Source organism: Sebastes umbrosus, chromosome 3, assembly GCF_015220745.1.
Source record: "Sebastes umbrosus isolate fSebUmb1 chromosome 3, fSebUmb1.pri, whole genome shotgun sequence".
Classification (NCBI taxonomy): Eukaryota; Metazoa; Chordata; class Actinopteri; order Perciformes; family Sebastidae; genus Sebastes; species Sebastes umbrosus.
In genome coordinates, this window is record NC_051271.1 from 18,265,053 (window position 1) to 18,281,796 (window position 16,744).

The 16,744-nt window shown below is 43.4% G+C and overlaps 2 protein-coding genes across 2 annotated transcripts in view; one reads left to right on the forward strand and one right to left on the reverse strand.

The window, feature by feature from the left end:
• Window positions 1–2,702: 2,702 nt before the first annotated feature.
• LOC119485607 (fascin-like) lies at window positions 2,703–11,898 on the forward strand. The gene is made up of 5 exons (XM_037765309.1): window positions 2,703–3,663; window positions 8,007–8,163; window positions 8,280–8,401; window positions 9,211–9,381; window positions 9,987–11,898. The coding sequence occupies exons 1-5, from the start codon at window positions 2,814–2,816 to the stop codon at window positions 10,190–10,192; spliced, it is 1,506 nt and encodes a 501-aa protein (XP_037621237.1). The 5' UTR covers window positions 2,703–2,813; the 3' UTR covers window positions 10,193–11,898.
• Window positions 11,899–16,465: 4,567 nt separating this feature from the next.
• The window catches only part of LOC119485391 (GTP-binding protein Rhes-like), a 1,172-nt gene continuing 893 nt past the window's right edge, over window positions 16,466–16,744 (reverse strand). The window contains exon 1 of the mRNA XM_037764969.1: window positions 16,466–16,744. This exon is cut by the window's right edge and continues 893 nt beyond it. The gene's annotated coding sequence lies outside the window, so the exon portion shown is untranslated.

Consider the following 16,744-nt stretch of genomic DNA (forward strand, 5'->3'; position numbering starts at 1 on the left):
TGCGGTGCAGTGTGAGTGTCAGTTGTATTGTGGATGTTGTTTCTATATTTCTGACCTAACTTTGAAAAATCAAACAAGCGTTCAGTGCAAACAACCCCAATCACCTCACAGACAAAACCCTCCTATATACTGTACTGCATATATATATATATGTATGCAGATCCATGTCCATGCTGTTGTTCTCTAAATGCCCAGACGGTGGCGATGTGGTCTGAGCTGAATGGTCTCCTGCATGTCTACCACCAGATTCCCAAGCAGAGGCCAAGTCCTGCTCCCAGCCCCTTGTCCTGTTCAGAGCTCTGGCCTGTTTATATTGTCAGAAACGCACTCAATATCAAAGTGACCTTTAACATAAATCGAACATCAAAAGTGGTTTATTTTTGTTCATAAATTTATTAAAATATTTGAATTAAATTTATTCAAAACTTCTTTTATTTTAAAAAGCAATTTTATTGTTGTTTTTTTATGTATAATTTGCATGTTTGTTTTGATTTTGAAGTTAACAATGCAGCTAAATTAAATTCAAATATATAGATTTTTTTTATGTGTAAAAAGTAGCATTTGGTCAAAAAACAAGATTTTGCATATGGGCCCCCAAAGAGCTAGAACTGGCCCCGCTAGCTGGTGCGTCCTTAAGTTGGAGGAGCTGCTGGACAAGATGCTCCTGGGGAGAGGAGCAGCATGTTGCCACGGACAAAATGCAATGGAGAAGATCTCATTGCATCCTTATTACCCATAGTTGATGAAAAGAGGAGTAAGTAAGTAAATAAGTTATTTATAATAATAATAATAATAATAAGTTAACATTAGTAACTGGATTTGATCTGTAGTTGCAGAGTTTTGACTCCTCATAACGTAACGTTATCATTGTTCTAGTCAGATATAGATCATCTTGTTCTAATTAAACTTCAACTCAATGTCTTCATAAGCCAGCACGCACACACGCAGCCCTGGAGACAAACACTGGTCTGTCAGAGACTGAATGGATCTATCCATGTGGAACTGAGGCTGAGCACATCTCAATTAGAGGGTGGGAAAGTATGGGGAACATGGATTAGTGTACTACTGAGTAGATTAACAGTATAGTGCGGCATCCTATATATTTTTTTAATGTAGAGTAACTAGTAATACTAAATACATGTAGTGAGGTACAATATTCCCCCCAGAGATGTAGTGGAGTTGTAGTAAGTATAAAGTACCATGTAATGGAAATACTCAAGTAAAATACAACTATGTCAATATTCTACTTAAGTACAGTATACTTGAGTAAATATATTTATTAAATTCCACCACTGCCAGAACTTTTACTTTTGATACTCACTTAGTACATTTTGCTAATAATTGAATGTACTTGGAACAGAGTATTTTTGGTACTGGTACTTTTGAATACTTCTTCTACCACAGAGTAAAAGTAGAGGGAACATGGATTAGTGTGCTACTGGGTAGATTAGCAGTATAGTACGGCATCATATATGTTTTTTTATGTAAAAAGTAACTAGTAACTATTAGTATCAAATAAATGTAGTGAAGTACAATATTCCCCCCAGAGATGTAGTGGAGTAGTAGTAAGTATAAAGTACCATGTAATGGAAATACTCAAGTAAAATACAACTACGTCAATATTCTACTTAAAGGGACTGTTTATAACTTTTTACACGTATAAATCTACCAGGTCGGTTTCCCATGCGCGCTCGCATGTGCGCTCGCGTGTGGCTACGCTGTTCAGACTCCCTGTGGACACGTACCATCAGACTCCAACACAAACTACACTGAAGCACCAAAACCTCAAAGTTGTATCTAGTGAAGCCCGTCTTGCTAAACAGTGTTGGTCGCCGTCGGAGGACGCGGGGGAGACCGTAGCTTTGGTCTCCAGGGCCGGAGTCTCTGCTGTACTCTGCTCCTCTGCCTGCCTGCTTGCCTTCAATCAGCTCGCTCCACCTCACGTGCATGCGCGCACACTACACACTGCAGAAGACTTCGTAGCTCTGACAATATCTAGTAAATGTACGGTGGACGTTTATGCAGAAATAAATGCTGCAGCTCCTCCAGACCAACAGAGGTTTCCCGTGTCTTGTGAAGTGACGGGGCTTCGCAGCGAGAAACGTTATCGTCTCTGACCGGGTGCCGGTGTCTCCCCTGTTACGTCCGACCGCAGTCGGAGACGATAACGTTTCTCTTCCTGCTTCAGCCTCCGGGGCGTAAGCAGGAAAAGCCAACACTAGGATCAGCATTGATTCATGGAGAGACCTTCGTCTGGTCAGCTAACATTACTGCCAAGCAGCTGAAATATAGAGTGATATTGTGCTTTTAGCTGACGTGTGTCGCCTCAATGTTTTGACCGATGCTCGTTCATGTCTATGTAGAGCGAGCAAGCGCGAGTACTTACAAACAGTCCCTTTAACTATTTTTTTTTTGCAAAACATATGTGATACTGAACAGGCTGTATGTATGTATGAACAAGGGTGGGGTGGTTTTCCCAAACTGCAGTAATCTCCCTCCAGCTCTTCTGCCTGTATATCTTGGGGCGTGTACTGCTGTTAGAAAAAAAACCCCAGTCTTGCAACTCCTGCAGCTCTCAGTCTGGATTTGCAGTCAGGGGACACTCATCATCCTCCTCCTCATCCTCCTCCTCTTCATCCTCCTCCTCCTCCTCATCATCATCAGCAGCAGCAGAGAGCCTCTCTCTCTCTGTGTCCCTCCCTCAGACACCCCCACATCCTCTCTCTCTCTCTCTCTCTCTCTCTCTGTCTGTCCGTCTCTCTGAACCTCAGAACACCTCTTTTCTTTCTCTTCTCTCCTCCTCACACACCATCATGTCCTCTAACGGCGCCGCCGGCGACGTGCTGCAGATCCCTCTGGGTCTCATCAACAGCGAGGGGAAGTATCTGACCGCGGAGACGTTCGGCTTCAAGATCAACGCGTCGGCCAGCAGCCTGAAGAAGAAGCAGACGTGGACCCTGGAGCAGACCGCAGAGGACGACAGCAGCGCGGTGTTCCTGCGCTCCCACCTGGGCCGCTACCTCGCCACGGACAAAGACGGCAACGTGACGGCGGACAGCGAGACGCGCGGCGGGAGCGGCGGTACCGGACGCGACTGCCGCTTCGTCATCACCGCGCACGAAGACGGGCGGTGGTCTCTGCAGTCCGAGCCCTACGGCCGCTACCTGAGCGGCAGCGAGGACCGCATCACCTGCTTTGCGCAAAGTAGTGCGCCACCATCAGAGAAGTGGAGCGTGCACCTGGCCGTGCACCCGCAGGTCAACCTGTACAGCTTCGCGCGAAAACGCTTCGCCCACCTGAGCGCGCGGCAGGACGAGGTGTCCATAGACCGGGATGTCCCCTGGGGGGTGGACTCGCTGGTGACTCTGGTGTACCGGGACCAGCGCTACCACCTGGAGACGTCAGACAACCGCTTCCTGCGTAATGACGGCACCTTGGCCACCAAACCGGACCAGGACACCGGCTACATGCTGGAGTTCCGCTCCGGTAAAGTGGCGTTCCGTGACGTCACCGGCCGCTACCTGGCGCCCTCTGGACCCACCGGTACCATGAAGTCTGGGAAAGGGACCCGGGTCGGGAAGGACGAGATGTTTGGCCTCGAGCGCAGCCACGCGCAGGTCGTGCTGACCGCCGGCAACGAGAGGAACGTGTCCACGAGGCAAGGTGAGGCTCTGTCTGCAGACACTCAGAGCCACAAAGCACATCTCACTGCATACTGATGATGGAGTCACTGCAGAACTGGGCTCACCACACATGCAGCTGTTGCATGGTTTTCATGTGTGTGTGTGTGTGTGTGTGTGAGAGAGAGAGAGAGAGAGAGAGAGAGAGAGAGAATTAGGCTGTATTCTTATGCAAGGTGAGGCTCTGCAGCCACTCAGAGACACAAAATCACATCTTACAGTATACTGATTCAAGATTCAAGAGTTTTATTTGCCATTTGCACCTATAAGTACATTGTAATTCTGAGCAGTTTACACCGAGTCAGCTTTAAAGGGACTGTTTGTAAGAATCAGAAATGCTTGTTAACAGCGACACCTGTGGCCGTTAAGTCAACGAAAGTCAGCGTCGGGCTCGCGCTTGTGCTCGCTCTACATAGACATGAACGAGCATCGCTCAAAACAGTGAGGCGACACACGTCAGCTAAAACCACAATATCACTCTATATTTCACCTGCTTGGCAGTAATGTTAGCTGACCAGACGAAGGTCTCTCCATGAATCAATGCTGATCCTAGTGTTGGCTTTTCCTGCTTACGCCCCGCTGCCTCAGCCTCTGGGGCTCCGCAGCGAGAACCGTTATAGTCTCCGCCCGCAGCCGGAGTGAACAGTGGCGACACCGGCACCCGGTCGGAGACGATAATGTTACTCGCTGCGGAGCACTTCACAAGACACGGAAAACCTCTGTTGGTCTGGAGGAGCTGCAGCAGTTATTTCTGCACAAACGTCCACTGTACATTTACTAGATATTCTCAGAGCTACGAAGTCTTCTGCAGTGTGTAGTGTGAGCGCATGCACGTGAGGTGGAGCGAGAACATGCGCGTTGTGTGAGCGAAGGCAAGCAGGCAGAGGAGCGGTCTGAACAGCATAGCCACACGCGAGCACGCATGGGACACCAACCCGGTAGATTTATACCTGTAAAAAGTTACAAACAGTCCCTTTAAGAAAAGAAAAAAGGTAGAAAAGGCACAAGGTAATTACAGTACAAAATAAGTAGCACATTCAACTCAACACAATAAATAAATAAATTATTAAAATATAAAACGCCCTCAGTGTAGTCAATAAATAAACTAAACTACCCTCTGCATAGGAACGATACCCCCAGAATACAAATATACAGTATATATGCTCAGCAGCATTACAGTCCATTCAGTTCAGGTGTACTGTGTGTCAATAATGGTATGGAGGTGAGGTGTGGGGTATTTGTGTCCCTCTTTAACGTCCTTTGCCAACAGTCTTATTGTAGCTGGGAAGAAGCTGTTGTGAAAGCAGAGGTGCTCTGTGAGTGTAGATGCTCTCTGGCCTGTGGTGCCTCAGGTTGTGTCCTGATTCCCTCCAGTCACTGCATAACTGGGCACACCACACGTGCAGCTGTTGCATGATTTAATGTGTGTGTGAGAGAGAGAATTAGAGACTCCTGTTACTTCATTTTCCTCACACCATGTGTTTTTCATTATCATGCCCTCCCTCCTCTCCTCCTCTCCTTCCCTCCCTCCTATTGGCCCTGCCTCTGCCTAGCTTAACATTTTTCTGCAGTAATTCTACCCCTGCATTGTGGCTGGCTGCTGGTTCAGGGTCAGCCTACAGTTATCCATCATTCTTTATCTCAGAATAGACTGAGAATAAAGACAGAAAACGAGGGAGGAGACAAAAGGGATAAAATGGAGGAGAGTGCAGAGAAAACAAAAGGGAGGTGTGACTCTCAGACGGTCCTGAATGTGGATCTTTGTACAACCTCTTTGTGTTGTCGCCACTCAGTCTCACTCTGTGCTGCCGTGCACATGGGACTGATCACTGACAGCAGTTCATCCAGGCAGTCAATATGCTTTAATTCATGCTGACGTGTGTGTGTGTGTGTGTGTGTGTGTGTGTGTGTGCGTGTGTGTGTGTGTGTGTGTGTGTGTGTGTGTGTGCGTGCGTGTTTGTGTGTGTGTGTGTGTGTATGTGTGCATTCCAGGAGAGATGGATTGCAGAAGACGAAAGATAATCATGTTTGAATGAGGTCAGTGCAGGGCAGTGACCTGTGACCTGGTCGTTCATTGAAGTATAGTAACATTATTTCTAACCTGTGCTTCTGCATCTGGAGTGCAATAACTCCTAATGGGGTGCTATATAGGCTCAGTGTGGGCATGCACAGACATTTTGTTAGCCGGCGGCTCAACGGTAAAAATTAGGTTTTTGTGTCAAGTCTCTTAATGAAGAGCGAGAGCTTTTTTCGGAACGCTTCTGTGGCGAAGAGATTCACAGCCATTTGAGATAACGTTTCAAGTCTTTATGAGCAACTTGAAGGTCAAGATTCAAGTCTCTCCTGTCTCTGATTTCAACATTTTTCTCTCGAAGCTGCACTAACAAGTGGTTTCATATTAAAGGTACAGTGTGTAGGATTTGGCGGCATCTAGTGGTGTGGTTGCAGATTGCAACCAACTGAGTACCCCTCCGCTCACTCTCCCTTTCCAAGACTGCGGTAACGCGAGCCGCCGAGTTCAAAACCGTGGTGACGCCGTTGGCCTCGCTCAGAGGCCATCCTCACCATAATAACACTACTTTAGTACCAGCGGAAATCAGACGGCGGCTGGCGGTACCACGGTTTTTGCACTCTGCGGCTCACGTTACCGTAGTTTCACAAGCATGTCGGAGCCAGTGTTTGATTTGTCCGTTCTGGGCTACTGTAGAAACATGGCGGACTTCCTGAAGAGGATCCGCTCCTGCTGTAGATATTAACGACTCATTCTAAGCTAACGAAAACACAACGATTCTTAGTTTCAGGTGATTATACACTAATGAAAACATAGTTATGAATATAATATTCAATTTCTGCTAATAGATTCCCTGAAATGTTGCACACTGTTCCTTTAACAATGGGTAAAATTGCAACCTGTAATGTGAAAGGTGTTGCTCGTAGTGATGAACCAGCAGAGGATTATCACCTGACTGCAGTTCCCTTCAGCCCTACGGAGCGTCTTAGCATCTGATTGTTTTTTTTTGTTTTTACGACCCAACATAATTTTCATCAGCGTCGTCTTCAGACGCAGCAGGCAGCGATAAACCAGCTGTGCACTACCCGCCCAGCACCAGTAGACAACTGCAAGTAGCAACTAGCTGGTGAACATAGTGGAGCATTTAGCAGCTAAAGAGCCATATTATATATATTATATATTTCCCTTAGGGGTTGGTGGAGACCAAAATAGAGCTTTAAGAGCGTGAATATTGGAATGGATTCATCAGTTGACCAGAAACACAACTCCAAACTAGTGTAGGCCTACTTACATAACAGAGACCTAGTCTCAGATTGAGACCATAGTCACAGTTATGTACAGAGACTAGATCACTAGCAGGTCACTAGAAGTGTTTAATACATGGACCTAATAAGTATTTAAAGCGTTTGGCCATGCAAGGCGTGCCCGTTTTTACCAGCTGTGACAGTGTGTGGCTGGTATTGTGAATATGTGTGTGTGTGTGTCATCATGGCAAAATGTGGTCCTGGAGACACCTGCTGTTGCGGGAACTACCACAGAAGTGGTTTTGAGTACTTTGCTTGGTGGTGATCACTGTGATAGCGTCACAACCATGCACGATGCTGTCACAGGGCGAAATTTGGGCGTTACAGTTGCTCTTGTATAAACATAAGAAGTGTAAGAAAATAGAAATAAAGGAGTATTTAACATGTAAATTGTGCTACAATGTGTACATAATACATAATGTGTGTAGTTGAGATCAAAATGAAGACAGAGTTTGAAGATGGGTGTGGTCCAAGCCAGGGCGCCGGAAGTAGAGGGGTAGGAAGTAGGGAAGGGACCATTGCCCCCTTGACTTGAATGGTTTTGCTTTCAAATCACATGTCAAGTCTTCTCAAGTCTTCATTTTTGGGACTAACAGTATGTGTTTTGAATTCATGTCTCATGTGTACAGTTTAGATATTCACCATGGGAGAAGCAGAGATATTTATCCACAGTAACCTCACTAGACCAGAAAGCTGTCACAAGACATATTTGGCATTTCTTACTGATAGGCTAATTGCAACTCTCAATTTTCTTATTTGGAAAAAAATATTTTTGCTGTTCAGCTATCATTTTCACCATCACTCCCCTCCTCTTACTTAGTCCCTTACAGGACTGGCTCATACCCGTGTGGCCACACCTTTGACAGCTGGGCACAGAGAGTTCAGGATGTTCTGTCCCTTTAAGAGTCTATCTGGGGAACTTGATGGATTAGAGGGAAGAAGAGTTTCAGACGAGGAGAAAAACCTCCAGAGACGAATGAAATCTGACAACAGACTGCTCCACTTTCCTAGGCATGGACCTGTCAGCCAATCAGGACGAAGAAGGGGACCAGGAAGTCTTCCAGTTGGAGATGAGCCGTGAGGACAGGAAGTGTGCCTTCAGAACCGCTTCTGGAAAATACTGGGCTCTGACAGCCAGTGGAGGACTGCAGTGCACTGCCTCCGACAAGTAACCACACACACACACACACACACACACACACAAACACACTGCATCATGTTGAATATCACACACTTTAGTTCACACATACACGCTCATTGAGTTTGTTAACGTGTGTGTCACAGGTCGGGCAACAGTTACTTTGAACTGGAATGGCGTGACGGTCGTGTGTGTGTGCGTGCAGCTAACAACAAATATGTGATCGCTAAGAGGAACGGGCAACTAGCTGCTACTATTGACAACGCAGGTCAGTCACGTTTCTGATGTTTCTGAATTGCTCTCGATGATGTAACCAAGTAATTTTCATGTACTTTACTTGAATGCGTTGTAAACATGTTCATTTTACTTTAAAGTTACTACAAGGAACTTTAAACTGGTTATGAAACAGTCTCAATTCTACAGCGTAGAAGCAAAGAGACGAAACGCCGATGTTTTTTTTAACAAACACCATTTTGGACTGAAAATGTTTATTATATCTATAATATTTTATTGTTCAACACAGGCCATTTTGGTAGAATATGATATTTTTGACTATATTTATATAGTTTTACTTTTGTAAAAAACATTTTACTGGCGTCTAGTAGTCGCTTTCAGTCCAAAATGGTGGAAGCCTAGCTTTGCTGCTGGGCGCTGATGTTGCAATGGAACAAACAATTGACTTTCACTTCTTGGTAATAAACTTCTATGCCCTGCTGCCGTAAAATGAGAGGTTTTCTAAAGGGACTCTGATGCTCAGAAACACTAATGCTTTTTCTCCACAGGGACCGCCAATGTCAACACAAAATGAAAGTTCCTTGTAGTAGCTTTCAGTTACGGAAGAATTGTTTTTAAGTCAAGTGTCATTACTTCTCCTCAGCTATGCTATCATAGCACTCTCTCCATCCCTAAAGAGAACAAATATCACACCAGGCATCCTGTTTCCCAAAAGCACATTCAGGTTTAGATCATCTTGGTACCCTTGTATGACGATGGGCTGTGATTATCTTAGCTTCAAGATGCTTTTGGGCAAACAAACCCAGATCTGTTTGACACACCCCTGATCAACTGTCTCTTCAGGGGAGGCTGAACAATTCCTGATGAAGCTGATCAACCGTCCAATCATCGTCCTTCGTGGGGAGCACGGTTTCATTGGGGCTCGTAAAGCCGGAATACCGACTCTGGACTCCAACCGAGCATCATATGACGTTTTCCAGCTGGAGTTTCACAACGGAGCTTATTCCCTTAAAGGTAAGCAGTTACCAAGTATGAAGCAGCATTCATTTAAAGTCATGTTTCTGTTCATCTGCTGTATGTAAATCCAATAATCACTCTCCTTTTAGCTCTGGTTTTGGTCTCCACCAACTCCTGAGGGAAATATCTGGCTCTTTCGCTGCTAAATGCTCCACTAGGTGGCTCACGTTACCACGGTTTCACAAGCGTGTTGGAGAACTGGTGGCCTTTAGATAACGTATAAACGAGAAAGGCTCTCTCTAGAGCCAGTGTTTGGTTTGTTGTGTTTGGTATCGTACTGTAGAAATATGGCGGAGCAACATGGCGGACTCCGTCAAGAGGACCCGCTCCCTATGTAGATATGAGGGGCTCATTCTAATCTAACAAAAACACAACTATTCTTAGTTTCAGGTGATTATACACTAATGAAAACATAGTTATGAATAATATATTCCATTTCTGCTACTAGATCCCCAAAAATGTTACACACTGTTCTTTTAAATGCAGCGAGCATCAACTTGATTATTTAACACGTCACTTTGAATTCGTAAACATGTCACCCAGCATCTATATGTGCTGTGTGTGAGTCCGGCCTCATTAAGTGTGTGTTGTTGTTTGTCCAGACTCCCAGGGGAAGTACTGGTGCGTTGGAGACGACACAGCGGTGGCGTGCAGCAGCTCCACACCTGTCCAGTTCCTGTTTGAGTTCTGTGACCTCAACAAGATGGCCATCCGTGCTCTAGGGGGGAAGTACCTTAAAGGAGACCATGCTGGAGGGCTCAAGGCCAGCGTCGACTCCCTGGACAGCGCCACCCGCTGGGAATACTGAGAAAGCAAAGCCTGACTTCTCCTCTATTTGACACAATGCTTCAAACTATTGATACTGTAGGTAGCTGTTTTTTTTGCATATGTGTGTGTGTGTAATTGTGAATTTGTCTGGATGGATGTGTGGTGGAAACTGAAGCTGATAAACTGGAAGTCACGGCACCAAAGCACTACAGGTGTTTTATTTTTTACCCTTTTTCTTTCTCGATCATTATCTCTTCTTACTGGGCTTTTTACTGGAGATTTGGATGTACGATGGACTTGTTGTTTAATGAATGAATCATAGTGTTGTTTCACTTCCAGTCACATTTACACAAGCTGTACCTGATAAATGTCAGGACGATTGCTGTCATTAGTTGTGTGCCTATCTGTGGTAACTACTGGTATAAACAAACATATGGAATGCTATAAACTCATAACTTACACTATCTAGCCATCTCCTGTTAAATGTCCTGCTGGCTCTATTGCGCTGCTTTCTTTCAAATTAAAGCACAACACACATCAGAAAAACGGATGTTACTGATTTACATGTTTCTGCTGTAAATAAGGCTTTATTTGTCACTGAATGCTTCAAAAACATAGTAACCATGGAAACTTTAAGTGCACAAGTGTGTCGAGGGTGTAAAGAAAGAAATGAGATCCGGCCTGATCTGACACGCTCTTCGGCTGTATGCTGCACCTCTCACTTTTATGGTACATGTCCACAGGGGCGTTTCTTATCGCGAGGGATCGTCTCGCTTCCCAGCATTGGACACTTGATGGGCTACTAGACACAAGGCACTAGGCACCTGATTGGATGAACGCTTTCCCTCGTGGGCTGCTGCTCCCAGCTTTCAAACCAGAACCAACATGGTGGCTCGTTTGGAAACTTTCTTCTCTTATATTATGAAAATAATTCACAAAAATGTGTTTCTGAAAACAATTAATGTGAGAAATAAGCGATGCAGTTGGTAAATCTTTCTTTTTTAGATTGACAAAAGGTTTCCAAGTTTCTAGGGAGTGTCCAGAGGCAGCGAGTCGCACCGGACGTCCCTGATGTGCATAAAGTACCCTAAACCTCAACCTTATGCAAATGAGGAGTGGCCAACGTGATGCCCCATCTCTTGAAACGTGCCGCCACGCTACCAGAATGCATTGCACAGCTGCTTACATTGACAATGAATGGGAAGCTGGGAAAAGAGGGAGGCTGTGGACATGTACCATCAGATGTGCAGGCAGACAAAATCTGTATATAGACAGACGCATCTATAGTAAATAGTCAGTAGTCCAAGGTTTCCCTTAAAGACTATAATCCTCTCCTCTGATTCGTGTAAGGTTTTCGATTATACTTAAGGAGGAACCAAATGAATGAGCTCACTCATTGACTGGAGGAGCCTTCTTAGTGAGAATGATCATCCTTTCTGTTAAAAGGAGTGAAGGACCTAGTTACTACACACTCAAATGCACATTATGCAGTCATATTAGATACATTATACTAGGACTCAAAATCTGCACGATAATGTCCAACTGCAAGACGTGAAAAGCACATGTTTGTTATAGATTGGGTGCTGCTGCTGCTTCTGGTGTGTAAACACAACGAAAGAGTCTCTCTGGCTATTATTGTGGATGTGCCTTCCATTGAGCATTTCAGTCTATTTCATGTTCTTACATTTGAACTGAATGAAGTAAAAAATAACAATAAAGTTTTCCCTCTGTGGACCTTTTCCTTGATTTTTGTTGTTGTTTTTTTATTTGTCCATTTTCTGATATATGGATCTGAACAGCTTTCATTGGAGCTTCTTTCTACCAAATAAGTAGTCTCTAAGAAAACTGCTAAAGGTAGAATGTGTAGGATTTGGCGGCATCTAGTGGTGTGGTTGCAGATTGCAACCAACTGAGTACCCTTCTGCTCACTCCTCCCTTTCCAAGACTGCGGTAACGTCAGCCGCCAAGTGCAAAACTGTGGTAACGCCGTTCGCCGCGCTCAGAGGCTATCCTTACCATAATAACACTACTTTAAGAGCAACGGAAGTCAGACGATGTCTGGCGGTACTACGGTTTTGCACTCTGTGGCTCATGTTACCGCAGTTTCACAAGCGTGTCGGGGAACTACGGTGGCCTTCAGGTAACATAAAAAAATGCGAAAAGCTCTCTCTAGAGCCAGTGTTTGGTCTGTCCGTTCTGGGCTACTGCTTATTTTCAGGTACATACTTGTATTTTGGGGTTTCTACTAGAACATGTTTACATGCTTCAATGTTCAAAAAACGCTGTACTTTTCTCATACTGGCTGTGCTGCAGCAGCTTTTTTTACCTCTGTTTGAACTCCTGCCCCAACGATGAATTGATTCTGTTGCATCTTCAACTTATTATATTGTAGCTTATTTCTCTGTGTCATAGAGCTCCATCATTTAAGCCACACAGTTTAACTGGGTGTCATGTTCCTTCGCTTTAATAAAAAATGGGCCATCTTGGCCTCAATTTCGTGACCTATCTCGGTTTATCCAATGTAACAACCATCTTGTGCTGATAAAAAAAATCCATTGTCATGATTTTTGCAAATGCTGTTGTGTGTGGGAGAAGGATGAAAGCGCCTGAATCGTGTCCCCTTGAGATTTCACTGAGCCAAAACTGTGCAAGAGAGAGGAAGGCGAGGGTGGAGGGTGGAGGGTGGAGGGAGGGGGCGGGGGGGGTAACCTACTCTACTTTCTCCGTCCTTCTGCAGAGGAAACTCAGCTCTGCTCCTCTTTAAACAGTCATGCTAATGTGTGCCAAAGTTTTCATGTGTGTTCTGATACAGGCAGAGACGGGAACCGACCAACGAGCATCCTTCACTGCAGGGTCTCTGCATGTTGCCATGGTAACAGGTAATGGCAGGGATGGGGCTTGAGGAGGATGAATAGTTGGAGATGTAACAGACAGACATAGATCAATAATCTCAATAATAAACCTCGTAATACTCATAGACAATAACTGCGGATACAGTTTCTGAGGCACTTCAGATACTCAGTGAGTGAAAGAGGCCTTTGTTAATAAAAACCTCAAGATAAGCACAGACATGTGATAGGCCTTAAATTAATTGGAGCTTTCACATGTGCTCACACTAATACAATAACACTCCCATTCCCTGCATCCTTTCAGTCGGTCTGTTTGTATGCCTTGTGTGTAAAACATCTAAGAGAAAACGTGGAAAAAGCTAATATGGCCCTTGAGTGGAGGAAGGAAAGACTAATAAACAGAGGGGAAGACAAAGCAGGAAATTTATGAGGTTATTCAATCTGTTCATGTGGCAGAAAAATATTATATAGGAAAACCATGTAGAGTATGCCTCGCGAGATTTGTTGCTTTTGTATTTTTCAGATAAACTGAAGGATTAAATGTTTCTTCATGAGTTGAGAAAATCCTTCTTCTTAGTATAATAGAAACCATTTAAAGGTGCAGTGTGTTTGTAGGATCTGGCGACATCTAGCGGTGAGGTTGCAGATTGCAACCAACTGAAACTTCCATGTGTCAAGCGTGTCGGAGAACTATGAAAGTTGCTCAGTGGTGCATGAAGCCAAAATGGCACGACTGCCGAGGGATAAAGTACCAGGATCATCTGGAAGATCTTCCACATCCATTGGGCCCACAGAGCAGGCACAGTAGCGTTCCCTTTAACTCCACCTAACTGAAGCTGCCGTCGTGTGTTGTGATTGGCTCAATTTCGGCGAGTGCAGACCAGATTTTACTGCGTATGTGTTTGTACCCCAAAGATATGACGCGTTAATGACATGTGACCCAGCCTTCTTCAATAGGCCTTGGTTGAAGCCCATGACCAAAGTCACATGACATAATTCCTGTGACATCACATGGGGGTGTGTGGTCAGCATCAAACAGGAAGTTGACCCCAAAAAGCAAGAGGTGAGAGAAATGGATTTTAATATAAGGTTATACAAATGATATACAAACATGTATGATGTAATAGTATACCAAAATAAACATATATTGATTTGAATTTATGCTTAGATTTTAAATTAGGACATTTTCGGAATGAAAACGTGCTGTTTGTCCGTTCTGGGCTACTGTAGGAACATGACGGAGCAACATGGTGGACTCTGTGAAGAGGATCTGCTACCTATGAAGATATAAACGGCTCATTCTAAGGTTACGAAAACACAACAATTCTTATTTTCAGGTGATTATACACTAATGAAAACATACTTATTAATAATATATTCCATTTCTGCCAATAGATCCCCCTAAATGCACAGCAGTTCTTTGAGCTGACTAACATCAGCATTCTGACATATTCACAAAGACAATGCTCACCTGCTGATGCTTAACAGCTATAATGTTTACCATGTTCACTTAGCGTGTTAGCTTGCAAAAATGTGCTTGTTAGCACTTAACACCAGTTTTGCAGGTATTTGGTCTTTAACCAAACTATTTGACAAATTTACATTTTAAAGTTCATCCTGAGGGGGACATGAATATCTGTATACATCCAATAGTTGTAGAGATATTTCACTTAAAACCACAGCTGTCAACCTCATGGTGGCGCTAGAGGAAACAGTCAGAAGATTACCAAAGTCATTACGATACATCCTCTTTGGACCACGAATGTCTAGGACAATCCAAGTGGTAGAAGATTTAAAAATATCTTACTGGATAGGTGAAAACTTTTAGCTTCTGGTGGCACTGGAAACAGAGAGAGAGAGAGACACAATAAAGACCACACATCTCATAGTCTTCATCAGTGGAGGGAGTTTGCTCAGATTGTAAGTGGTTGGAATCTCTGAGAAAAAGCTAGTAAAGCCAGTTTTTTTCAAAATACTAAATTATTTCAAATGTCAAGCATGAGCTTTTGTGACCAAAACAGTTTGATTAATATTTTTATGAGGCAGTCAACTCATAACACGTGTAAATGTGAAGTTTCTTTGTGTTTGTGCGTTTGTGAGTCTACAGTTATGACACCAGTGATTTTCCAGTGTATGCATAACTTCTTAACTCTCTTCTCAACCTGACTGTAATGAGTCTACTGCTGCCATCTAGTGTGCATGATGTGAAGATGATTTTGATTTCACTATGGCCGAAAGTATGTGGACATCTCTGCTCTTCACAGTTTAGGCTAGACCATCCATCCATTATCTTTAACCGCTTACCCTGGAGCCGATCCTAGCTGACATTGGGCGAAGGCGAGGTACACCCTGGACAGGTCTCCAGACAATCACAGGGCTGACAGACAGAGACAGACAACCATTCACGCTCACATTCACACATACGGGCAATTTAGTGTCGATTTAGGCTAGTTCCTGTTAGAAATGTTATTACCACAGCATTACATTTTAGTGTGCCTGTAACTTTGTTTGGTTATTTCCCAAAAAATGAGTGGCAGAGCAGGAAAATTAAGAAATTGTTTTTATCAGTTTTGTTGTTTACAAAATTTATAAGAAATAAATGGGGTTTTTTTTTGTAACTTTAAATTGTTCACTTTATTCAAAACAGTTTATTCTTCAATAGAGTTCTTGCATAAATTGGATAGGGGGGATATTATTTCAGCAAATAACCTGTTATTGTCACAGCTATCTATCCCCAGCAAGTGTTACAACCGCCACCCAGTATAGTGGGGTAGGTTGTAACAAGAGAACTCTTTGCATTTGGCATTCACTCACATAATGTGTGTTTGTGAAGTATAGACGTCCAAGTGAGTTTTATTTGTAGTAGAGAAATATGGGTACCGTGTATCAAAGTTTGAGAGACCTAGCACAAACAACCACTGAGTTACTGAAGCTGAACAAAAGGTGAATCATCCCCGGTCTCCCCTATCATACTGACAGTGGTCGTTTTGCATTACAAGCACTTTTAATACTTTTACAGTATATTTTGCAGCTAATACTTCTATGCTTTTTTCTCAATTAGGTAAAATTGTAAAAGCAGAACTTTTACTGATGGAGTAGACTATTTTAACCCTGTGGTATTACTTCTACTTTAATAATACTCTTACACTCAGTCAAAGTTTTTAAGCTTAAGGTGCAGTGCATTGAAATGTATGAAACAGCAAACAAAAGTCACAACAAATATTTTATTCACTCATTCAAGATAAAAAAATAAATAAAAAAGGTGTCTTTAACACATAAAGTGCATCCCTAATTTTTTTGAATTTTTTTTTATTTGCACATATATATAAAACTGCAAAAAATCCAATCAATGAAAAAAACAAAACAAGAAATGTGTCAGGAGAGGTCAAGAAGCCACAGGCTTATACAAAGGACCTCAACCACAGGAGAAAAAAACAATAACAAAAAAGGGAAGAAAGATCTAAACTAACATAATTTTAAAAATACAACAAAAGTTAAACAACAACAAGAAGTACACAAAATGTGCAGAAACAACCCCTAACCAATTAGTGGAAAACAATCCAACAAAAACAATGAAATATATACAAACAACAGTACAGAAGAATGTACTACTGTTGAGACTTCCAGAGACAGTAAAGTTTCATAATAGTTCATGGGGGACCTTTCCCTCCGACTTTCCACCTCTGGACCAACCAAGTATTGAGTATACTGTGATGACCAGCAACACCTGAGCACGAGCAGTC